Source organism: Carcharhinus amblyrhynchos, chromosome 2 (genome assembly GCF_965287045.1).
Source record: "Carcharhinus amblyrhynchos chromosome 2, sCarAmb.v2.hapA, whole genome shotgun sequence".
Classification (NCBI taxonomy): domain Eukaryota; kingdom Metazoa; phylum Chordata; class Chondrichthyes; order Carcharhiniformes; family Carcharhinidae; genus Carcharhinus; species Carcharhinus amblyrhynchos.
Window position 1 is genome coordinate 130,200,357 of NC_137325.1, and position 26,497 is coordinate 130,226,853.

Sequence of the window (26,497 nt, forward strand, 5' to 3'; positions counted from 1 at the left end):
TAGTGAATAAGGTAGATGAGCTTAGGGCGTGGATAGCTGTTTGGGATTGTGATGTGGTGGCCATTACGGAGACTTGGATGTCTCAGGGACAGGACTGGGTACTTCAGGTGCCAGGCTTCAGGTGCTTCAGGAAGGACAGGGAGGGTGGCAGAAGGGGTGGTGGCGTGGCACTGTTGATCAAGGATAGTGTCATGGCTACAGAGAAAGAGGATGTCGTGGAGGGATTGTCTACAGAATCTCTGTGGGTGGAAGTTAGGAACAGCAAAGGGTCAAAAACTTTGCTGGGTGTAATCTATAGGCCGCCCAATAGTGACAGGGAAGTTGAAGTGAAAATAGGGAAACAGATTCTGGAGAGATGTTTTAATAACAGAGTTGTCGTGATGGGAGACTTCAATTTCCCAAACATCGACTGGAATATCCCTAGGGTAAGGGGTATAGATGGGGAGGAGTTTGTTAGGTGTGTTCAGGAGGGTTTCCTGACGCAGTATGTGGACAAGCCTACGAGGGGAGAGGCTGTACTTGACCTGGTACTGGCGAATGAACCAGGGCAGGTGATGGATCTTTCGGTAGGTGAGCATCTTGGAAATGGTGACCATAATTCTATCTCCTTCACAATTGCGTTGGAACGAGATAGGATCAGGCAGGCTAGGAAGGTGTTTGTCTGGGGTAAGGGGAGATACGAAGAAGTCAGGAAGTTACTTGGACAAATAAACTGGAAGGAGGCGTTCTTAGGGAAAAGTACCGAAGGAAGGTGGCAGATATTCAAGGAATGTGTGTCTGGAGCTCTGAATGACAACGTTCCGATGAGACGAGGGGGTTTTGGTGGGTCGAGGGAACTGTGGTGCACAAAGGATGTGTTGAACCTAGTCAGGAAGAAAAGGAAGGTGTACAAGAGGTTCAGGGAATTAGGAGATGTTAAAGATCTTGAGGAGTATAAGGACTGTAGGAGGGAACTTAAAAGGGAAATTAGGAGAGCCAGAAGGGGTCATGAGAAGACCTTGGCGGGTAAGATTAAGGAGAATCCCAAGGCCTTCTATAAATATGTGAAAGGTAAAAGGATAAGAAGAGAAGGGATAGGACCTATAAAAGGTGAGGGGGGAAAGGTTTGTGTGGAACCAGAAGAAATGGCGGAGGTGCTTAACGAGTACTTCGCCTCAGTATTCACAGTGGAAGCCGATCTGGGAGATTTTGTTATGGATTTGCAGCAGATGGAAAGGATTGAGTACGTGAATATTAAGGAGGAGGATGTGTTGGAACTTTTGAATTCTATCAAGGTAGATAAGTCGCCGGGACCAGATGGGATGTACCCCAGGATACTGTGGGAGGCGAGGGAAGAGATTGCAGAGCCCCTGGCGATGATCTTTGCGTCGTCAATGGAGACGGGAGAGGTTCCAGAGGATTGGAGGATTGCGGATGTAGTTCCTATTTTTAAGAAAGGGAACAGAGATAGCCCGGGAAATTACCGACCGGTGAGTCTGACCTCAGTGGTTGGTAAGCTGATGGAGAGGCTTCTGAGGGACAAGATTTACGAACATTTGGAGAGGTTTGACATGATCAGGAATAGTCAGCATGGATTTGTCAAGGGCAGGTCGTGCCTTACAAGCCTAGTTGAGTTCTTCGATAATGTGACTGAACACATTGACGAAGGAAGTGCCGTGGACGTAGTGTACATGGACTTCAGCAAGGCGTTTGATAAGGTCCCCCATGCAAGACTTCTTGAGAAGGTGAGAGGGCATGGGATCCAAGGGCCTTTGGCCTTGTGGATCCAGAACTGGCTTGCCTGCAGAAGGCAGAGAGTGGTTGTGGATGGGGCTTTTTCTGAATGGAGGTCAGTCACCAGCGGAGTGCCTCAAGGATCTGTTCTGGGACCCTTGTTGTTTGTCATTTTCATAAATGACCTGGATGAGGAAGTGGAGGGATGGGTAAGTAAGTTCGCTGATGACACGAAGGTCGGTGGTGTTGTGGATGATCTGGAAGGATGGCAAAAGTTGCAGCAGGACATAGATAGGATGCAGGACTGGGCGGAGAAGTGGCAGATGGACTTCAACGCGGATAAATGTGTAGTCGTCCATTTTGGCAGAACCAACGGGATGAACGAGTACACTATCAAGGGCAGAAGTCTGAGTAGTGTTGAGGAGCAGAAGGATCTTGGGGTCCGGGTCCACAGGACTCTTAAATCGGCCTCGCAGGTGGAGGAGGTGGTCAAGAAGGCGTATGGTGTACTGGCCTTCATTAATCGAGGGATTGAGTTTAGGAGTCGGGAGGTAATGCTGGAACTTTATAAGACCCTTGTCAGGCCTCATTTGGAGTATTGTGCGCAGTTCTGGTCGCCTCACTATAGGAAAGATGTAGAAGCTATTGAAAGGGTGCAGAGGAGATTTACAAGAATGTTGCCTGGACTGGGAGGCATGCCTTATGAAGTTAGGTTGAGGGAGCTGGGACTCTTTTCCCTGGAGAGACGAAGGTTGAGAGGCGACCTGATAGAAGTTTACAAAATGTTGAGAGGAATGGATAGGGTGGACTCTCAGAGGCTATTTCCCCAGGTTGAAATGGTCGCTACGAGAGGACACAGATTTAAGGTGCGGGGAGGGAGGTTCAGAAGTGATGTTAGGGGTAAGTTTTTCACTCAGAGGGTGGTGAGTGAATGGAATCGGCTGCCGTCAGTGGTGGTGGAGGCGAACTCGCTGGGGTCTTTTAAAAGACTTCTGGATGAGTATATGGGGTTTAATGAGATTGAGGGTTATAGATAGGTCTGTAGGTTGGTAGGTGATGTGATCGGCGCAACTTGTGGGCCGAAGGGCCTGTTTGTGCTGTAGTTTTCTATGTTCTATGTTCTATGTTCTATGAGAAAGTACAGATTGGTTGGCAAATGGCCTCTAATTGATAGAGATGTTGCCATGGAAAATGCACCAGTTGATGGTGACTGACAGTAAAACCCATCAACCCGCGTCTTAAAAATATTTAAGACGCGGGTTGATGGGTTTTTGATAAGAGAGGGGATTAAGGGTTATGGGGAGAGGGCGGGAATGTGGAACTGAGCCACGACAGATCAGCCATGATCTTATTGAATGGCGGGGCAGGCTTGAAGGGCTAGATGGCCTACTCCTGCTCCTATTTCTTATGTTCTTATGTTCTTAAGTGCCAAACATTGTTTGAAATCTAAACCAGGCAGTTTGATTCTGTTTGTCAATGCATTGCCCTATGAAATGAATCAGCGAATGGCTGAAACTTATTTTGTGTATGTGTGGACTATTTCTATCTGCAGAGAACAGCGCCCTATATATTAATATATGTAGTTTCCAGTACATGCATATTCATCACACTGCAAGCCCGACTGACTCTCTTAAATTGGCTGTCAGCATAATTTTTAACACGCTGAGGATTATTTCGCAAATGTTGACCAATTGTGGAATCTCATTTAACGTTGGACACTGTTTTATGTTTTGCAAGCATGGGCTGGTTAAGCATAATCTTTACTTTGCCTATTGTGTGTGAACAGCAGAAGCGACATGTCAGTCACCATCAACTAATGCATTCTCCGTGGCAACTCCTCGCCAACCAGAGTCCATTTGCCAACCAATTAACACTGTCATCTCATACAGCATAAAGCTGCTGCTTCCTCTGATATCAGTATTCTTGTGATCGTCCTGATGAGTGCAAGATGAAAAACTTTGACCAAATGTTTTGTTTCAACAATATTCAAGTTCTGTACTACCAACAACTATCCATTATATTTTGGCATGCCTTATGTCAATACTGAATATTAAAAATGTGTATATATACATTTATAAGTGAAATCATACATAAAAAGTTGCCATGATGTCTTTGCCTCTGGATGAAGCATTCTGATTCTTTTTCAAGCTGTTGTCTCAGGGGGAAAAGGTAGTGTGTAGCCCACCAGCTGTGCTGCTAGCTTTTCCTGCCATATTTTCAAACGCTTTGAGAAAGAAATTGCCATCACGATGGCGGGATGGACTCTGAATTCGAATGGGCGAGGGTGGGGACGATGTAGCAGGATAGTTTGCTCGTGATATTGAATTATATTTCAGTGAAGTTCCCAACCTTCCTGGGTGTGAACCACATTATGTCAATGGCAAGAGGCAGGGATGATTGTGCCAAGAGATTGTGCCAGCACGAATCTCGTTAATCAGCTTTCGCGGGATTTTACGCCCCAGTTGCTATTTGTGCCCACAAATGGCAAATGGGCACAAGATCCCAGCCCCCATATCTCTACTCCATTTTAATGTAGCTAGGGTTTCCTCTTCACCTTGTCCCTTTCTATTTACTTTTAAGTTCTTTACATCCATTTTTATTTATTCAATCATCTTTGTGTCACCATCCCTTCACTTCTTGGTCCTGTCCTCACTCTTGGATGTTGTTCCTTCAGGAAAGTTGTTTGAGTGCCCAACCTCTCTTGACATTTCTGCTATCCTCTTTGTATTGGGATTGGGATGCGGGAAGGGAGAGAAAGAGAGAGAGAGATGCAGACAGACGTTGGAATAAAGGAAGACAAAGAAAAGAGAGAAGTCTAGTGTTGGATCATGGGAAGATGATATTGACAGACTATATCAGGGACAGAGGTTATCAGGAGGGAAGAGAGACAGAAACTGAGCACACTCAGATGAAACTGAGGAAAAATATAACAGGTAGCAAGGGACAATAGAGCAAGCGAGAGGGATATTGAGATGGCTTCAAAAGGCACAGTAAAAACAGCGATAGGAAGCCTACTATATATGAATATAAAATAAATCAATTATAGACTTTTTTCCCAGCTTCTGTTCATTGATGTATTTTACTCTACAGCAAAACTGCATTTTTAGCATCCCAGTTGCGCAGCTAATTCTCCATTATTACAATTTATTACACACTTCTTCCTTCACCTTTGAACTACTCACCCTCCCCTCTCTTCTGACTGTACCACAAGTGCCAATGGTATTAATAGTATACACTTCGTCCCAACAATTGGTAATGGACGTTTAGCAATGTTTCATTGAATTGATTTGCGGCAGACTTCAATAAGTGAAACCAAGCATTGAGGGAGAGAAATTTATTTGTGTCAGGCTGCTTCAAGTGGCCCAGTCTGCCTTCAGGGAATTGGCATAATCTGCAGAGTGCTGTGAACAAACATTTTCCCACTGAAATTAGGCGGTTTTATTTTTTATGTAAACTAAAAAATCAAAAATATCTTTAATCTGGTTGATGGATCAATTCTGTAGTCAACGACCATGATAGCTTGATGCTGAATTGTCATATTCCACTAGGGGGTACAATTACATTGAAAACACATTGAAGCCCAGTGCACTGACACCACAGAGGCTGCTGAAAGATTTGGCTGGCACTTTCCAGTCTGCTGCACTTTCACCATTTTTCGTGAAATTTCCTTTCGGATGAAATTGCCAACTGTACTCCACTGTTCAGACATAAATTCCAAGTTGGTATAAAGCAAATGTTTCATGTTTCTTTTTAAGATAAATTGCTGCATGATGCATTGTCAAACTTTTTCTGTTTTATCAAAGAATTTGCATTTATATAGCGCCCCTTCCAGCCAATTGTGTACATTTTGAAAGATTACTTTATTTGTAAGTCACAAGTAAGGCTTACATTAACACTGCAATGAAGTTTCTGTGAAATTCCCCTAATTGCCACATTCTGGCGCCTGTGAGGGTCAATGTCCCTAACTAGCACATCTTTCAGTCTGTGCGAGGAAAACAGAGCAGCCAGAGGAAACCCACGCAGACACGGGGAGAACGTGCAAACCCCACACAGACAGCGACCCAACCCGGGAATCGAACGCTGGCGCTGTGAGGCAATGGTGCTAACCACTGTGCCTCCGTGCCACCCCAATGTGAGAAAAATATAGGACATGCACAACACCCAAATTCAGTTGCTTACAACTGTTCCCTCCCTGACACACTGGTCCACTCCTCCATCACTCCCAATTCCCCAAACCTTCCCAATCCTTTGCAATCACAGAAGATACAACACTTGCCTCTTTATCTCCTTCATCCTCACCGTTCAATGCCCCTAACACTTTCTTCAGATTAAGCAGCGTTTCACTAGTGTTTCCTTCAGCTTGACCCATTGTATTTGCTGCTCCCAATGTGGTCATCTCTACATCGGGGAGACTAAACACAGACTGGGTGATCACTTTGCAGAACACATTTCCTCAGTCCTCAAGCATGACCCCACCCTTCCTGTTGCATGCCATTTTAACTCTGTACCTTTCTCTCATGCTCACTTGCCCATCCTTGGCCTGCTGCAAAGCTCCAGTGAAGCCTGGGGCAAGCTGGAGGAGCAGCATCTCGTCTCCTGGTTGGTCACGTTACAGCCCTTGGGATTCAATGTTGAGTTTGGCAGCTTTAAGTTTTGACTTTCTTCCTCCATCTTAAACCCCCCTCCTGTTATTTTAATATCCTGTACATGTATTGCCTCAATGCAAAACACCCTTCTCCCTCTCACGCCAGGCTGTCTGTCATTTTTTTCTTAAAGTTGTTACTTTTTGTTGTAATTTGTTTTACTCTGTCATTCTTTCTCCTTTCCGTTCTGGTCATGGGTCTGTGACTCGCAACATTAACTCTGTTTCTCTTCTGATAGATGCTGGCAGAGCTGCTGAACTTTTCCAGTGTCCTCTATTCTTGTTTGACAAAAATTGCCAGATAGGGTGGCATGGTGACACGGTGGCTAGCACTGATGCCTCACAGCACCAGAGACCTGAGTTCAATGCTGGCCTTGGGTGACTGTCTGTGTGGAGTCTGTATGTTCTACCTGTGTCTGCTCTGGTTTCCTCCCACAATCCAAAGATGTACAGGTTAGGTTTGATTAGTTATGTTAAATTGCCCCTTAGTGTCCCCAAGATGTGTTGGTTAGTGAGGTAAATATGTGGGGTTACAGGGGTAGGGCCTGGGTGGGATGCTGTGTCAGGAGGTCGGTGCAGACACAATGGGATGAATGGCCTCCTTCTGCACTGTAGGGATTCTATGATTCTATTGGCCTATAACCCCAGAATTGTGTGTCTAATGGTTAAATCTTCATTGAGGCCAACTGGATGTCTCCCTGAAACAATTCAAGGATTGATTTGTGATTTTAGTTTGCGCTCCTTTTTAAAGATGTTGAAAGGCCAGAATTGAGCCAGTCTCTGGGAATTTACTAGCAACGCAGACTACTGCATTATCCCAGTTTATTTTATAATGTGATGTTCTCATGAATTTTCGAGTTCAGCGTGGAAGTGAACTAGTCTAGCTTAGACTTCATGAGAGTTGAATATTGTAATTATTTTAACAGTGATCCTCAGGAAGTCCTGACTTTTTGTGACGAAGAAGAAATAATTATAACTGCTGGAAAACCAAAGTGCGAGGGAGGACAGTTTAAAAGGCTTTCACCACTGGGCTTTCGCACTCATGTTTCAAGGAACAAATTGCTCGATATTTGGAGTTAAATAAGTGACAGTTTCAGAAATGATCAACTCTAAGCAGATCTTCAATATTCATAGAGGAGGCTATGGCCTAAGTGATATTATCGCTAGACTATTAATCCAGAAACTCAGCTAATGTTCCGGGCACCCGGGTTCAAATCCCTCCACGACAGATGGTGGAATTAAGAATTTACCGGGGAACCATTGTTGATTGTCGGAAAAACTATCTGGTTCGCTAATGTCCTTTAGGGAAGGAAATCTGCTGCCCTGACCTGGTCTGACCTCCATGTGACTCCAGAGCCGCAGCAATGTGGTTGACTTTCAACTGCTCTCCAAGAGCAATTAGGGGTGGGCAACAAATGCTGGCCAGCCAGCGATGCCCATGTCCCACAAATGATTGAAAAAAAGCACTTTCACAAGATGGCAAGTACATGTACTGCAGCGGTTCAAGAAGGCAGCTCTCCATCAACTTCTCGAAGGATTTTAGGGATGGGTAATAAATGTTGGCCTAGCCAGTGATGCCCACGTCCTATGGGTGAATTAAAAAAAACATTTATGAGCACTTTAGAAAGTTAATAAGGTGGTACAATGTGGCATTGTTGTAGATCCCAAATCCTTCATTCTGGGAAGTGGAGATAGCAATGCTTCAGTGTGGAGTGTCTATACTAGTGAGTTGCACAGTCTGGTAGCAGCTATACAGGAAATGGTTTTATAGGAAATCATTGTCATTCCATTCAGCCTCAGCATCTGCTTGTGAGATCTTATATTGAGAGGTATTAATGCATCACTTGATGCCTGCAAAATTGCTATTTCAGGACAAACCACCTCCAATAATTGTGGCTTGAATTCTCTTAGTCCCTGTGGTATTAGAAGTTGCTCCCCGCTGTCTGTACGTAAGAGCATTACTCACACAAAGGTGGCCAGCAGTGCAGGCATTTAAGCATTGTTCAGAAAGTGCTGGAGAAGCAAAGCAAGATCTCCAGCATCTGAGGAGAGGAAAGATGCATTATTTCAGACTGAGACCCTTTATCAGACAGACAGTCCCACTGTCTTTTGTTTCTATTTCAGCTTTTCAGCTTATCGGTTTTTTGCTTAACTATCGTCCAGGTGATACAGTGTAATTCTTCGATCACTAAATCTTCCAACTGAAAGACACATTTTTCCATCAGATCTCATGTGAAGCAGGGAATGTTATGCTTAGAGCACAGCAGGCAAAAGGGAAAGTTATTTGAGGTGTTCTAAATTGTGAAGGCTTTTGGCAGAGGGGATTTGGAGAAACTATTTCCATTGGTGGGAGGGCCATTACCTAGAGGACATAGATTTAAGATATTTTATTTAATTTATTGGTGTCACAAGTGGATTTACATTAACACTGCAATGAAATTACTGTGAAAATCCCCTAGTTGCCACGCTCTGGCGCTTGTTCAGGTACACTAAGGGAGAATTTAGCATGGCCAATGCACCTAACCAGCACAATCTTTCGGACTGTGGGGGGAAAATTGGAGCATCTGTGGGAAACCCACACAGACACAGAGGAGAACGTGCAAACCCCACACAGACAGTGACCCATGCCGGTAATCGAACAGTACTAACCACCGTGCCACCCAGGATATTCCCAAAATAGTGGGCAAGTGGGGATGATGAGAAATCTTTTTTTACTCAGGGAATTGTCACGATCTAGAATACACTGCCTCAACAGGGCAATGGAAACAGATTGAGTAGCACTTTTCAGACGGGAATTATATACTGAAAAAGGAAAAAATGTGCAGGGCTATAGGGAAAAAGGAGAAGAGTGGAGCTAAGTGTCGTGGGACATGGGCATCACTGGCCAGCATTTATTGCCCATCCCTAGTTGTCTGAGGGCAATTGAGAATCAATCACATTGCTGTGGTTCTGGAGTCACATGTTGGCCAGACCAGGTAAGGACAACAGATATCCTTCTCTAAAGGACATTAGTGAAGCCTTGAGACCTATCATTATATTTTGTTGCTGTTGAAGTTTATACGCGACATACGAGATGATTATTTAAATGCAATTTTTCCATAGGAGGTTTGGATAAGTGCCATACCTTAGATCCAGGGTTGATCCCTAACTAGTTTGGTGTGGGTACTGGTCAGAAGTTTTAAGTAATGATGTGGCAGTGGTGTTTAGACTATGAATGGGTTGGACATAAAGGGTGGATTCCAATTGTGAATCTGATGGCTCCAGTCGTACAATTAACTTATAATCAGAAAACACAAAAAAACTAAGGGCTGCATTTTACACTTAAAAAAAAATTATGCATTAAATCTGGCATAAATACTAATATGAGACTCGATTGTCACCTAATGAAGTATGAGCAATTTAGGATTAAAAATGATAATCATTGTAAAATTACAGCATTGAGTTGTTTAGAATATTTATTATTCTATTTATTCAGTTACAGTCCACAGATGTCTAGGTTAGCTTGATTGGCCATGCTAAATTGTCCCTTAGTGTGTGTCGGGGATTAGCAGGGTAAATATGTGGTGTTACTGGGATAGGGCCTGGTTGGGATTGTTGCGGGTGCAGGCTTGATGGGCTGAATGGCCTTCTTCTGCACTGTCATAATTCTATGATTCTACAGGATGTGAGTCATTGGCTAGGCCAGCATTTATTGCCTGTTCCTTAACAATTGCCCATTATAAATTGCCCAATAAGTAGCCCTTAAGAAGGTGATGGTGAACTGCCATCTTGAACCACTGTATGTTGGAAAGACCATAGTCATTGTTGACTTTGATCCCCACTCCAAGCTCCTTTCCTGAGCCATTGACTCCATCCCCTCTCCCTGGCAACTTTATGAATCTGAACCTGTTGTTCACAGCCTGGTGTCTCATTAGATCCCAAGGTGAATTCCTGACCGCGTTTGCTTGCCATTATCTGGGAACAGCGACACCTGGCTGGTTCCCCTCAAAGCCCCAAATCACTCTGACTTGGAAATCTACTGCCATTTCTTCACAGTCACTGGGTTTAAATCCTGCAACTTCCTCCCTAACTGCACTGTTGATGTACCAACACCACAGCAGTTCAAGAAGGCAGCTCACCACCATTTTGTCAAGGGCAATTAGGGATGGACAATAAATGATGGCCTATCCATTGATGCCCGCATCCCATAAGCAAATAAAGAAAAAGCTAAGACTTCCTATTTACACCTCCAGTCTTGTCTCGGCTCATTTGCTGCTGAAATCCTCATCCATGCCTTTATTTCCTCTGGACTTGACTATTCGAATGCACGCCTGGCTGGCCTCCCATTTTTCACCCTCTGCAAACTTGAAGTCATCCAGAACTACGTTGGCTGTATTCTAACTTGTACCCAGTCCCATTCGTCTATCATCCCAGTGCTCACTGATGAACATTCCTGCTACAACCTTCCATGATATCTGCAATCTCCTAGTTCTGACCTCCAGAGAATCCCTGGTTTTAATCCCTCCACCATTTTCGATGGGCCTTCTGCTGTCGAGTCTCTAAACTCTCTCTCTCCACACCTCTGCCTCTTGTACTCTATTTCCTTTTTTAAGGCTCTCCGTGAAGTCTGTCTCTTTGACCAAGAATTTGGTTATCTGCCCTAATATTCCCTTATGTGTCTCCGTGTCAAATTTTGTTTATTAATGCTCCAATGAAGCACCTAGGTGATATTTGACTGCATTAAAGGTGCATTATTGGTGTTGCTGTTTAGTTCCCTCCAGTTAATTTCTGTATAAAAATCAATCTGCCCGTAGCAAACGTGTGGAATCTGCTCTAAAGCCCGTCATCAATTTTAATTATCTTTCAGTATGATGGGGCCAGCTGTGATCTTCCAAGTTAAAGTCAATGGTCAAAATGTGTCAACGGCTGACGTGGTGAATGTAGCAGGTAGGAATGAATATTGCTTTTACTTTATACTGATGTGTTAGAAGCAGAATCCCACTCTGTACACACACACACATGTACAAACATACACACATATAAAAACACACATGTACAAACATACACATGTAAAAACACACATATAAACACACATGCATGTAAAAACACACACATGTACAAACACACACAAACACACATACAAACACTGTCATACAAACACACATGCATGTAAAACACACACACGTACACACACAAATAAAAACACACACGTTCAAACAAACACACACATGTGCAAACACATACATATACACATGCAACACACACAGACATACAAACATACACATACGTACAAACACACACACACACCCACATGTACAAACACACACAGGTACAAACACGCACACATATACACGTACAAATACAAACACACATACGAGTACAAACATACACACACGTACAAACACACACATGTACAGACATACATATATGCAAACACACAAGCATGTACAAACACACAAACGCACACACACGTACACACACACGAATACACGCTTAATAAAAGAGACAGTTGCAAAGATTGTAGCACAGATGGGATTGCAGAGTCAATTAAGGCGACCAATGACTTCATTGTTTGTTGAGGAGTTGGATTTAAATTAAGAGATGCAGGCATGGTATGGAATGGTGAAAAGAATTGTCTCCATGAATCACACTTAATGAAACATTAAAAAGGATGTGAAGATGTATTAGCAGAAAGTAAGGTCACTAAAAGAGGTGGTGTTTAGCTCACTGGTAAATACTGAGAGCTCCATCTGAATGAGCAGAATCTATCTGAAGCTGAAACCTAATGGTTCAGGGACTAAATGTTTTGCTGAGTTCATTCAAGTGGGCTGGGGGATGGGTTACACGGAATAAGATAACAATGGGAAATGGACCTGGCATAGTATTATCAGCAAATGCTGAACCATTAACAGAAGGCATTTGAAATCCATGTCACAAATGGATATTCTAAAAGACTCAAAGAGTTATTTCCTGTGCCGTTTCAAGTCGAAGCATTGCCTGGCTTTTTAGGGAGGGAGGGACAGACTGAAAGTATAAACGTTCCAAGAAGTACGCACAGGAAAAGAGACCATGGGAACATCGAATGTGCAGCTGAAGCAATTCCAGCTAAAGATGAAATTCTGCATCACAATATGCCTGGAGTCACTGTATTGCCAAGGCTGTGTCACCTGCTTCACTTCACCTTTTTCTCAAAGAGTCAAATAAGCTTTTGTACAAAAGACATCTGTGCAGTATTCCCACTCTAGTGCTAACTGCTTCACCGGAGCAAATCCAATTTTCCTGTTATTTTCCCTGACCCTTTAGTATTTTGCCTCTCCATAAAGACTTTGATCTCACCTTTATTTTCTTCTGAAGATTGTTGTAATGAATTGGATCTCATGCAGCTGCTATGGTTTCTGATTGGGTCTGTGTACAGTGCAATCCAAAACATGATGAGCGTTATTTCTAGCAAGCTGAAAACCAAGGAAATGCCCACTATGTGATGTTTTGAAGTTGATATTATGGGGTAACTACTCAACTTAACTGTAAATCCACACCGTACAGAAGGTGGTCATTTGCACTGACTCTCCAAAAGAGCATCTTTTTATAATGTAACCAATGATAACATTACAACTGTTATAATGTGACCAATGGTAACATGCAGTGAGGGTCAGCTGACCAACTGACCCAGTAGACAATGTAACCAATGGCAAAATGATGTGGTGTTCAGCTGACCAACTGACCAGGTATAAATAAGAAGCAGATGGGGATTGTGGGGAGCTTGTATGGCCCAGACTGTGGCCCCAGGTGTTTGAGTAATGAAGTTTCTTTATTAAATCTTTCTCTACTTCCTGAAATTAGTTCTTTTATTGCTGACATACACCTCCTGTTGGATGAACACATTTTACCCAGATCCATTCCACTACCCTATCCCTGTAACCCTGTGCGTTAAAAAGTCTGACAACACCAGGTTTTAGTTTCAGCGTAGTCTGTGTTATAGGTTGCCCTGAGTGGGTTCGTGATCTGTAGTCCTTTTGGTATCTTGTCTGCTTTCTTGCATCTCTGTAAAAACTTGATGTCTGTGTCGATATGCGCAATCTTCTTGGAGATCCTCTCCACTTGGATCCGGCAGTTTGCGGTGTCGATAGTAGTCATGATGTGGGTATGCCGGCGTTGGACTGGCGTAAACACAGTAAAAAGTCTGAAAAACCTGGTGTTGTCAGACTTTTTACTGTGTTTACGCCAGTCCAACGCCGGCATACCCACATCATGACCCTGTGCGTTTACCATGGACAATCTACCTAACCCACACATGTTTGAATACTAAAGGGCAATTTAGCATGGCCAAACCACCTAACCTGCAAACATTTGGACAGTGAGAGGAAATCAGAGCAGCTGGAGGAAACCCACATAGACATGGGAAGATATGTGAAACAAACTTAAATTCATGCTTGGAAAAGGATCAGGTTATTTTTTTAAAAAACCTGGCAATTCTGTGGGTCAGATGCTGGAAGCTAGAACTCTAGTGGATACTATGGAACCGACATGACTGGTGAAACAATGCAGTAAAACATTAAATATGCCTCCAAAGTTAAAATGAAACTGAGACTCATCAGAATCAGAGCAGCAGTGTAAGCAGAATGATCACAAAACCTTACCCAGAGTAACTACGGACAGGCAATAAGTGAAGCTCTGTCAGTCTCACTCATATTCCACGAACAAATAATATCAATAAGCAAATAATATTCATGAAAAGCATACCCATTGTGGTGGAGACGATGGCTCAATGGTATTATCACTAGACTATTAATTCAGAAACTCAGCTAATGTTCTGGGGACCCGGGTTTGAATCCCGCCACAGCAGTTGGTGGAATTTGAATTCAATAAAAAATATCTGGAATTCAGAATCTTCTGAAGACTATAAAACCATTGTCGATTGTCGGAAAAATCCATCTGGTTCACTAATGTCCTTCAGGAAAGGAAATCTGCCATCCATACCTGGTCTGGCCTATATGTGATCCAGAGCCACAGCAATGTGGCTGACTTTCAACTGACCAAGGGCAACTAGGGTTGGGCAATAAATGCCATCTCCCACAAATAAATTAAAAAAAAACATTTGCACAACAAATAAAAGGTAAAGTTGATCACAGGCTGTGACTGGTGATGATTTACCCTGAGAATCACCACACCTCAGGCAAGGTTGTGAAGATTGAATAGCCTCAGCCAATCCTGGAATTGAACTTTGGCTATTGGTGTCACTCTCTGCATCACTAACCAGCTGTCCAGCTAGCTGAGCTAAATCAACCCATGTATGCATGCAAAATAAATGCATATGAAGTAACCTGTAACTTCGGTTCCTATGAAGATTTGGAGCAGAGACCTTTCCACCTATTGTTCAGTCAGTTGTGATATTTGGACAGATTAGATCAAGTTCTAAGTTAATGCACCACAGATGCACTTTGAATTTTTGGCGGATGATCCCAAGTTGTGGTATCATTTCCTTAGGTGCTTGATCATTTTTTAGCTTGCAGTTTTATTATCATAAGAATGGCAAGGGAAATCAAGGAATTCACAACGGCACCAGCATCCTGACAATTGTCAAACCAGAACCATCTTTTCTCATTCATGCCTTGCTTTGAACAATGTTCAGCTTTTGTTTTTTTGCCACGGGATAACACTTAGTGCGTGTTGAAAGCAAGAAGGAGACAGCTCCTGCATTTTTATTCCAAGGTGAATAATTCCTTTCTCACTGAAATTTTAAATGCACAGAACCTTGAGGCTGCAGCCACTGCAAGTGGATTGCCCGGTTTGATAATGAGATTTTTTCCACTGCAATCTGTGACCTGAACAAAATCTGAATGGAAAAGGTGGTGGGGATGTGTATGGGGGCAAAATTGGGTTTCCTACTGTAGTTTATCTGTTCCTTGCGCCCTAATGGAATATAATGCAATGCATATATAACTGAGAAGAGGTTAAAGTACAAGCTCTGCGGTGAGAGTAGTGGTGATGAGGAAGCATGCAGCATCCCATTTAGCATCCTTGCCGATAGGAAAGTGACGCCTGATCTGTGGATGTACCTGATTATTATCTGCTGTTCGCATGTGCATTCAATTCACAATTTGCAAGGCAGATTAGAGTTCAGACAAACCAGGGAACTGGAATGTCTCCAAGAGAAGATTTAATACAAAAGTATTGACTGGATTCTGAGGCATTGTCTTGCGTGCATCAAGCAAAATCATTATGGCACACAGTCTGCTATGGCTGATGGCTGATAGTTTTTCGATTGGTGGGTTTAGACTGGGGTGACTCACTCGGACGGATGAAGAAGGAAAGTTGCTGGTCACAAAGGGCGAGAACAGTTACTCGCCGGTCAAGAACTGTCTGATGAATGCTGTGTAGACTGGGACCTGAGCCACAGATCAATAGAAACACAGAGAGGTGTGGAGGTGGAAACCACTGGTTGGTCCCACTTTAATCAGCTCTCCTTTATTGGAATCCAGACTAATGCAACAACAGTTAGTTCTTTTAAAAGTAATGCTATTTTCGCTCCCTTTTATACTTTAATTCAATTCAAAAACTCAATAAATTGTGTAACAGTGGGCAAAACGTTCCAACTTTAATTTGGTTACCTGGTAGGGGAGTGCGTTAATGTACAAATTCAGCGCAAATCGACACCTAATTCCTCATATGGTTTTTTCCTAATTTCATACCAAGTAAACAGGACGAGAGGTCAGGAACTTTTTTGCCTTGGGTAGGAACAGTATGTGATGGGTACAGGTCTCCAGCAAAGTTTGCAGATTCTGAACTGGCTGCACAGACAAGGGCCTTGGAGTAGATAGCCTCAGGGCTAGGAGGTAGTGTATGGTGTTAGAGATCAGAGAATCATACAGTGCAGAAGGAGGCCAGTCAACCCATCCAATGTGCACAAACTCTCCGACAGAGCATCTTCCCCATGCCCTATCCCCAAACCACAGATATTTACCCCACATAATCCCTCTAACCTACACATCTTGAAATACTAAGGGGAAATATAGCATGGTCAATCCACCTAACCCACACATCTTTGGAGTGTGGGAGGAAACCAGAGCACCCAGAGGAAACACACGCCGACACAAGGAGAATATGCAAACTCCACACAGACAGCGTCCCATGGCTGGAATTGAACCCGGGTCCCTGGTGTTGTGAGGCTTCAGTGCAAGCCATTGTGCCATCATGCCGCCCATGTTTGATGACATAGGAGAGAAGCTTAATTATATTCCAAGGCTAGACCAATATGTATTCTTTCATTTGAAGCAATTGAGAGAAAAATATCTTTGAGATTTGCCTTTACGTTTTTGCACTGAACTGCTTGAGTACAGTGATAACTAATAGTTAATTGAGTGCTAAGTGATTCTTCTGGGACTCCTCATTAGCTCTCTCCCCCTTCACCTCTCTCCTTCACTGATGCTGCTCTTCAGCCAATTCTATTCATTTCTAAAAAATGACTTTGCTTACTGGGCCAGAAAGGGCCTGATAATACGTTAGCTGTAGCACTGCCGACCCATTCAACATGTCCCAATTCAACTATGGCTACTGGATAACCAATCCTCTATTCATGCTAACATAATATATATACAGTTAGCACTGCTGCCTCACAGTGCCAGAGACCCAGGTTCAATTCTGGCCTCGGGTGACTGTCTATGTGGAGTTTGCACATTCTCCCTGTGTGCGCATGGGTTTCCTCCAGGTGCTCCAGTTTCCTCCCACAGTCCAAAGATGTACAGGTTGTTGACCATGCTAAATTGATCCTTAGTGTCAGGGGAGCCAGCAGGGTAAATATGTAGGGTTATGGGGATAGGGTCTGGGTGGGATTGCTTTTGGTGTAGGCCTGATTGGCCGAATGGCCTCCTTTTGCACTGTAGGGATCCTATGATTCCATATTACCCCCAACATTATGGGCACTTATATTAAATAGGCTTTTGTGCAGTGGCTTTCTGAACACATTTTGGAACTCCAAGTATATTATATTTAGAACTGGGAGCAGGAGTAGGCCATCTGGCCCCTTGACCCTGCTCCACCATTCAATAAGATCATGACTAATCTTTTCGTGGACTTAGCTTCACTTACCCGCCCGCTCACCATAATCCTTAATTCTTTTATTGTTAAAAATGTATCTATCCTTGCCTTAAAAACATTTGTTGGGGCAGCCTCAACTGCTTCATTGGGCGGGGAATTCCACAGATTCACAATCCTTTGTGTGAAGAAGTTCCTCCTCAACTCAATCATAAATCTACTTCCCCTTATTTTGAGGCCTAGTTTCACCTGCCAGTGGAAACAACTTCCTTGCTTCTATGTTATCTATTCCCTTCATAATCTTGTATGTTTCTATAAGATCTTCCCTCATTCTTCTGAATTCCAATGAGTTATAGACCCAGTCTACTCAGTGTCTCCTCATAAGCCAACCCTCTCAATTCCGGAATCAACCTAGTGAATCTCCTCTGCACCCCCTCCAGTGTCAGTATATCCTTTCTCAAGTAAGATGACCAAAACTGTACACAGTACTCCAGGTGTGGCCTCACCAGCACCTTATACAGCTGCAACATGACTTCGCTGTTTTTAAACTCCATTTGCCTTCTTAATTACCTGCCGCATCTACAGACCAACTCCTTGAGATTCCTGCACAGGGACACCCAGGTCCCTCTGCACAGCGACATGCTGCAATCTTTTACCATTTAAATAATAGTCCATTTTGCTGTTATTCCTACCAAAATGGATACCTCACATTTACCAACATTGTACTCCATCTGCCAGACCCTCACCCACTCACTTGGACTATCTATATCCATTTGTAGACTTTCAGCATCCTCGGTACACTTTGCTTTGCCGCCCATCTGCCACCCATTTACTGCTTCTCCTTTCTCTATCCTGCTCATTATCACCTCAAAGAATTCTAATTAATTTGTCAGGAATGATTTTTCCATCATGAAGCCATGCTGATTCTGCTTGGTTATATTGTGTGTCTCTAAATGTTGCTGTTACAAACCCCTAACCTTTACCATCAAAAAGACAAGGGCAGCAGAAGCATGAGAACGCCACCAAATGCTGGTTCCCTTTCAAGACACATACCATCCTGAGTCATACCTGACACAAAGGAAGAGTGTGGAGATGGTTGGAGGTTAATCATCTCAGCTCCAAGATATTACTGCAAGTGTTCCTTTAGATAATGTCCTAGACCCAGCCACTTTCAGCTGCTTCATCAGTGACCTTCCATCAGAGGGTCAGAAGTAGGGATCTTCACTGATGACTGTACAATATTCAATACCATTCGCGACAGCTTGGATAAAGAAGCAGTTCATTTCCAAATGCAGCAGGATCTGGACAATAAGCAGGCTTGAGCTGGCAAGCAGCAAGTAACATCCGTGCCATACAAGACCTCTTTCCCTAACAGCACTGTGTGTGTACCTACTCCTCAGGGACTGCAATGATTCAAGAAAACAGCTCACCACCACCTTCTCAAGGAAAGAAGGAATGGGCAATAAATGTCAGTTTACATAGCCACATGCACAGCCTGTAAGATGAATAAAGAAAAAAAAGGGGAAAAAATTGGGATGAATTTTCCTGAAAATCGGTAAAGGCTGATTAGCAGGTGGGAATGGCAGCCTTGAAACCGCTGGCAGCGGTTTTCTCTGTCATACAGTTCTGCACTTTGAGAAAAATCAGCAAGGGATGTGTCCCTTGACGTATTTTGGCAGGGCAGCCTTTTATTCACCCATCCTGCTAGCAACTTAGTCCCTCGAGGATCAGGGTATCATTTTTAAAAGCTACCTCAGTGCGAAGGAGTTCACTTGGAACCACAGCCCTGCCCCCCTCTCCACCCCCACCACCACGACATTCCTAGCACTACTCCGGCACTGCCCGTTGGCATGTTGAACATTGGGAAATGCATCCCATCACTGATGGCGGGGGCGGGGCTGGGGGGGGGCTGGGTGGGAGGGACAACTGCATCATATGTTTCAAATGCAATTTGGCAACTTGGGAGTTCTGGTGAGATTTTCCATCCTATCCCCAAATTGCTTTACACAATTGGCAGCAGGAAATCCCATCCCGCAAGTTTACTTCACATCACAAACATCACTGTATGGTCTCCAACTTGGTCCCTCTCCCTGGCAACTGCCTGAGGCAACATTAGCGTCATATTTGACCAAGTGACCTTCCAACCACATATCTACTCAATCACTAAGTCCTCCTATTTCCACCTCGCCATAACATCACCCAACTCTGACTCTGCCTCAGCTTATCAGTTGTGAAATGCTTTTCCATTCCTTTGTTACCTCTAGACTTAATGATTCCCATGATTTCCTGGGTGGTCTCCCAATTTGCGTGGCTCCATTTTAAATGAGTGACCCTGTATTTTTAAACAATGACCCCTCGTTCTAGATTCTGCCTCAAGAGGAAACAGCCTCTCTACATCCACCCTGTCAATACCCCTAACGATCTTATATGTTTCAATCAAGTTGCTTTTTCCTCTTCTAAACTCTAATGGATAGAAGCCTAACTTGTCCAACCTTGCCTCTTAAGACAACACACCCATTCCAGGTATTAGTCTGGTAAACCTTCTATGAATTGAATTCATAGAATCCCTGCAGTACAGAAAGAGGCCATTTGGCCCATTGAGTCTGCACCGACCACAATCCCACCCAGACCCTACCCCCATATCCCTACATATTTACCCACTAATCCCTTTAACCTACACATCTCAGGATACTAAGGGCAATCTTTAGCATGGCCAATCAACCTAACCCGCACACCTTTGGACTGTGGGAGGAAACCGGAGCACCCAGAGGAAACCCACGCAGACACAAGGAGAATGTGCAAACTCCACACAGATAGTGACCCAAAGCAGGAATCGAATCCAGGTCTCTGGAGCTGTGAAGCAGCAGTGCTAACCACTGTGCTACCGTGCCACCCAACAGACTTATATCCTTGATTATTTGAATAGAAACAATGTGCAAGGTACGGGGAAATGACAGAAAATGGCACTAAGTCATGATGCTCATTTGGAGGGCTGGTACAGACATGGTGGGCTGAATGGCGTACATGATAATCTTTGATTATTAATTGTTCCATCATTGGGGTGACACAGTGGCATAGTGGTTAGCACTGCTGCCCTCCTGGGTTCAATTTCAGCCTTTGGTGACTGTGTGAATCATAGAGTCATAGAGGTTTACAGCATGGCAACAGGCCCTTCAGTCCAACTTGTCCATGCTGCCCTTTTTTTGTTTAAAACACTTAAACTAATCCCAATTGCCCACATTTGGCCCATATCCCTGTATAACCATCGTACTCATGTAACTATCTAAATGCTTTTTAAAAGACAAAATTGTACCCACCTCTACTATTATTTCTGGCAGCTTGTTCTAGACATTCCACCTTCTGTGTGAAAAAATTGCCCCTCTAGACACTTCTGTATCTCTCCCCTCTCACCTTAAACCTATGCCCTCTAGTTTTACACTCCCCTATCTTTGGGAAAAGATATTGACTATCTAGCTGATCTGTGCCCCTCATTATTTTATAGACCTCTATAAGATCATCCTTCAGCCTCCTACCCCCTTGACAAAAATGTCCCAGTCTATCCAGCCTCTCCTTATAACCCAATCCATCAAGTCCCGGTAGCATCCTGGTAAATCTTTTCTGCACTCTTTCTAGTTTAATAGTATACTTTCTATAATAGGGTGACCAAAATTGCACACAGTATTCCAAGTGTGGCCTTACCAATGTCTTGTACAACTTCAGCAAGACATTCCAACTCCTGTATTCAATGTTCTGACCGATGAAATCAAGCATGCCGAATGCCTTCTTCACCACGCTGTCCACCTGTAATTCCATTTTCAAGGAGCTATGAACATGTATCCCTAGATCTCCTTGTTTTGTAATTCTCCCCAGCGCCCTACCATTAACTGAGTAAGTTCTGCCCTAGTTCAATCTACCAAAATGCATCATCTTGCATTTGTCTAAATTAAACTCCATCTGCCATTCATCAGCTCACTGGCCCAATTAATCAAGATCCTGTTGCAAATGGAGATAACTTTGTTCACTATCCACTATGCCGCCAATCTTAGTGTCATCTGCAAACTTACTAACCATGTCTCTTATATTCTCATTCAAATCATTAATATAAATGACAAATAACAGTGGACCTAGCACTGATCCCTGAGGTATACTGCTGGTCACAGGCCTCCAGTTTGAAAATCAAATCTCTACAACCACCCTCTGGCTTCTGTCAAGAAGCCAATTTAGTATCCCTTTAGATACCTCACCCTGGATTCCGTGAGATTTAACCTTATTCAACAAGCTACCATGCGGTACCTTGTTAAAGGCCTTGCTAAAGTCCATGTAGACGACATCAATTGCATTGCCCTCATCTATCTTCTTAGTTACCCCTTCAAAAAACTTAATCAAATTTGAATTTTGCATGTTCTCACCATGCCTGCTTGGGTTTTTTCCAAGTGTTCGGGTTTTCCTGCCACAGTCCGAAGATGTGCGGGTTAGGTTGATTGGCTGTGCTAAATTGTCCCTTAGTGTAAGGGGGACCAACAGGTAAATACATGGGGTTACAGGGATAGGGCTTGGATGGGATTGTGCAGGCTCGATGGGCCAAATTCCTCTGAATTGTAGGGATCCCATGATTCTATGATTGGAGATTGTGCCTTTGGCTGCTAAGACCCTAGGTTCTAATTGTCTTCCTAAACCTTTCCAGTAAGCAGTCTCACAACACCAGGTTAAAGTCCAGCAGGTTACAGGGACCTGGTGTTATGAGACTTATTCCAGTGCCCACCCCAGTCCAACACCGGCATCTCCACAATATGTAAACCTCTCCACTCCTCTAATTCTTCCCTCCTTTCAGACTCCTTAAAACCCACCATTTTGTTTTGTTATCTTTGATCACATTCCTGTGAAACACCTCAGTCGATTTAGTTATGTAACGGGTGCCATATTGTTATGCAACGGGTGTCAGTTGTTGCTGTTGAATATCAGTTGTGATTTTACTGAATGGTGGAGCAGACGCTAGGAGCCATGTGGCCTCCTCCTATTCCGACTTCTTACGTTATTATACTTCTATATCTTACTTACCTACGTGAAAAATGCACAAACAGAACAATTATGGAATACCTGGAGTGCATTGTTGAGAATGGGCGTTCTCCTGCTTCATTTTTATTCATTTTTTCCAACCTGGTAATTGAGATGTGTGTCTAAGTGAAAAGGAGGGGAAGGAGGTGTGGGTGGAGGTGTGAGCGTGCTCAGTTATATTTTCGGTACAATCTCCAAAATAATTTAAAAGTTTGAAGTTTATTTACTGGTGTCACAGGTGAGTTTACATTAACACTGCAATGAAGTTACTGTGAAAATCCCCTAGTCGCCACACTCTGGCGCCTGTTCAGGTACGCTGAGGGAGAATTTAGCATGGCCAATGCACCGAACCAAATGCACCTAATGTACTGTGGAAGGAAGCCGGAGCACTTGGAACAAACCCAGACAGACACGGGGAGAACGTTGCAGACAGTGACCCAAGCCGGGAATCAAACCTAGATCTCTGGGCACTGTGAGGCAGCAGTGCTTGCCACCGTGCCCATGTGCAAAGTGGCAAGTGTGAAGTTGTCCTCACCCTCTTTGAGCTTGGACCCTAGATGATCGTTACTTCCAATGCTGATGCTTTTTAAACATAAATGTACGCACTAGCAATTGAGGGAATGTTAAAAGCCATCGGACAGCTGGGACACACCATCCAAAAGCTTTACGTGGCAGCAAAGAAAAAGGAAAGCAACAACTTCATTTGGATAATGCTGCAATATTTTAAAACTTGTGTCAATGCTTCAGTATTTGCTAACCTGTTATCCTAAAGGTTGAGTTTCCAATTTTCAAGACTGAAATGAATAGTGTTTTTTTTAGATGAGGATATTGTTGCATTGAGATAAAGCTGAGAAGTGGAGTAGAGGTACATATCAGCTGGGACCTAATAGAGTGCAGGAACCATTTCAGGAACAAGCATGGCCCAATCTTCCTTCCTAACTTTCAAGCATCTTAAAGCATTAAACATATAGAAACATAGAAACTAGAAGCAGGAGTAGGCCATCCGGCCTTTCAAAATCCCAAACTTTCCCGTTATATCTTGCCCTGAGTCTTCTCATCCGCCCAAACGTCCAGCTATTTGTGACCCTTCCACAAATACCATGGGCTAGAATTTCCCAACTTGTCAGACCCAATTCCGTTTAAAGCACCTGGTCAATTTTTGCTCTGTCAACTCTGGAGGCACATCCTAGACGGCCCAGGGGAGTGGGCGAGTGCTGTGGCCCTCTGGTTTAGAAGGCCCACCCTGGTTTTGTGATTAGATCCCTAGATCTCATCCCTCACACCACTTCATACTCCTCCCGCCCATATCCTTCACTTCTGCAACTGGTGTCCTCACTATACATGCTTGGCTGAGAACCCAGACCAATAAAAACATTCACTCAACAGTGGAAGTGAGTTGTTGACTTTGCTTGATTGACACCTTTACATGGTTATAAAAAGTTATTCTTTCTCTGATGTTCCAATGCTTATTTGGACAATTGAACAAGGTTAAAACATTTGAAGTGTCTGAAGCCTCTGTTATTGATACTTTAATGATCTGTGTGATTGACACTATTATACAAGGTAGGACAGCAGTTTCTTCAAAGAATATTTCTGAATGTGTATTTTTTTTCTCAGCGGTTCACACTTGCCATAGTTATTACATGGCTGATTGGTTATGTGTACAGTACTTAGTGGGTGAATGGGTATGAAAGGGGTGTGATTTGGCATTCTCTTAGCATGGAGAATATGAGGGGCGAAGAAGAGTGATTGGGGGGCATGAGTTGGCATTGAGTTTGCATGGTGAGGATGAGAGACCATGGGATTGCAAAGGCATCAAGATCCTGAATGCTGCAGTGCTCACCTCCCGTTAATCATCAGCTTTTCCCACGGTCTGGAAAACTTGGCTAGCCAGAGTTAAATTTAAAGTAGCGGTTAAATAAAGGCCTCATTATAATATTTAAATTATGTACTCAATTCCAAGCAATGGGATGTTATCATAGAATCCCTACAGTGCAGAAGGAGGCCACTTGGCCCATCGAGTCTGCACTGACTGCCCAACAGAGCATCCTACCTGGGCCCACGCCACACCTCATCCTCCTAACCCTGTACATTTACCCCACTACTCCCCCTAAGCTATGCATCTTGGGACATTCAGGGGCAATTTAGCATGTCACCTAACCCGCACATTACCTTGTGGGAGGCAATTGGAGCAAGCCCACGTTGACATGGGGAGAATATGCAAACACTACCGAGACAATGACCCGAGGCTGGAATCGAACCTGGGTCCCTCGAGTTGTGAGGCAACACTGCTAATACTGTGGCACCATGCCACTCTTGGGTAAAGTTTTTAAAGCTTATTTATTAGTCTCAAGTAGGCTTATACTGACATTGCAATGAAGTTATTGTGAAAATCCCCTAGCTGCCCACTGACAGGAATTGGATAATCCTCTCATTCCACCACCATTACTACGACCTATCTCTCCACTCACCTGATGAAGGGGCAGTGCTCTGAAAGTTTGTGATTCCAAATAAACCTGTTGGACTTTAACCTGATCTTGTGAGACTTCTTACTGTGCCCACCCCAGTTCAATGCCAGCATCTCCGCATCATGACCACCATTAAAAGTTGAACTGGATGGCTTGGAGGCAGTTTGGAGATCAGAATTCAGATCCTTAACATTATAACATCTCATCTGACCCAAGCCACCTATTTTTGGGAGTTAAGTTTCCTCAAATAAATATAGAAAGACACACAAATCTGAGAACAACTGTGATAGACATGGGGAGGAGTAAAGACAGAATCAGAGTCACACTCAGACAGGCAAAGTAGAAGACTTGAGGACAAGCTGAATTTTAATCAGCAACCTGTCTTAAACTGCTGATGTACTCTGCAGTTTGCAGCTTGCCTGACATTGAAGTAGATTGCCAGCTGGTTGCTATAGCAGCTGCCTGTATGGTTGGCAAACATTTACTAAATTAGAGCTTGGATTAAAGAGGTGAATCAATGACCCTGATTCCGAGTGCAACACGAGTTGGAGAATGGGCCCTATGGTGTTGTAGCTCCGTCTCTGACCCACGCTCCCTTATGAATGCAGTTCCCCGCTGGGAATGTAGGATTAGAAAAATCACTCGTTAAATTGCCAGTAATAGGGGCACGTGGCAACTCTGTGAGCAACTGGTACAGTAACCAGCTGAAAACTTCCTTTACTCTTGGGAAGGTTGAAGGAGGCAGAATATTAATACGTTAAAAATACCACTGAATAAAATTGTGGTTTCATGGTGTGATCTCTTATCATCATAAACAGCACATCCTTTGACTTAACCATGGCAACCCCAGTGGAGATCTACTCATATATCTACTCATGCATTATTAAAAATCTTATGTCTGTACATTCTGGGCAAATTATCTCCTGCCCTCTAATCCCACTTCAGCTGAAGACTAACCTTTTTCTCAACTCATTCTATATTAAACGCATTACATACAGAACAATGACATGATACATTACATTCCATGTCACACTTTCTCCCCATTACAATCTCTTGACATTTGTAATATTGGTGCTGATTTTACAGTTGGTAAGTTGTTCTTAGGTTCCTTTAAAAAAGCCTGAACAGTCTTGGCAGCTTTCTATTGCCAGCCTTGCCATCCTCATTCTAACTGGTGTTGGAGGGCAATAGCTTTTAAGCTACAAAGCTGTTTTGAAATTTGAAATTTTGGAATTGTAAATTGGATAGAAATTTAGAAATAGCGTTATGGGATACAGTATATGGGTAATTTGAAACATGGCGTGGTGAGGTGTAGCGTACTTGAGAGGAAAAAGTTGACCTGGAACCTGTGCTTCCCAAAGCTCTCGACCACTGAGTCACGTCATGCCCTGCTATTGATTAATTGGAAGAGATTGATTGCTATGATTAGTCAATGAGTCCTTTGCTATTGTATCATGGGACTGCAAGGATTGTAGAAGGCTGACCTTTCTCATCTAGCCACTATCTTTCCCACTCTCTATTTTTCTCCCTGTCTCTAATTTACTTCCTTCTATGGGCAGCACGATGGCACAGTATTTAACGCTGCTGCCTCACAGCGTCAGGGACCTGG

General features: G+C 43.5%; 1 protein-coding gene across 1 annotated transcript in view; it reads left to right on the top strand.

Annotated features, from left to right (window-relative positions):
* The window catches only part of ptprn2 (protein tyrosine phosphatase receptor type N2), an 891,364-nt gene that overhangs the window by 382,949 nt on the left and 481,918 nt on the right, over window positions 1-26,497 (top strand). The window contains exon 11 of the mRNA XM_080212823.1: window positions 11,202-11,281. Within this exon, the coding sequence (XP_080068949.1) occupies window positions 11,202-11,281 (80 nt within the window). The remainder of the gene's footprint in view (window positions 1-11,201; window positions 11,282-26,497) is intronic.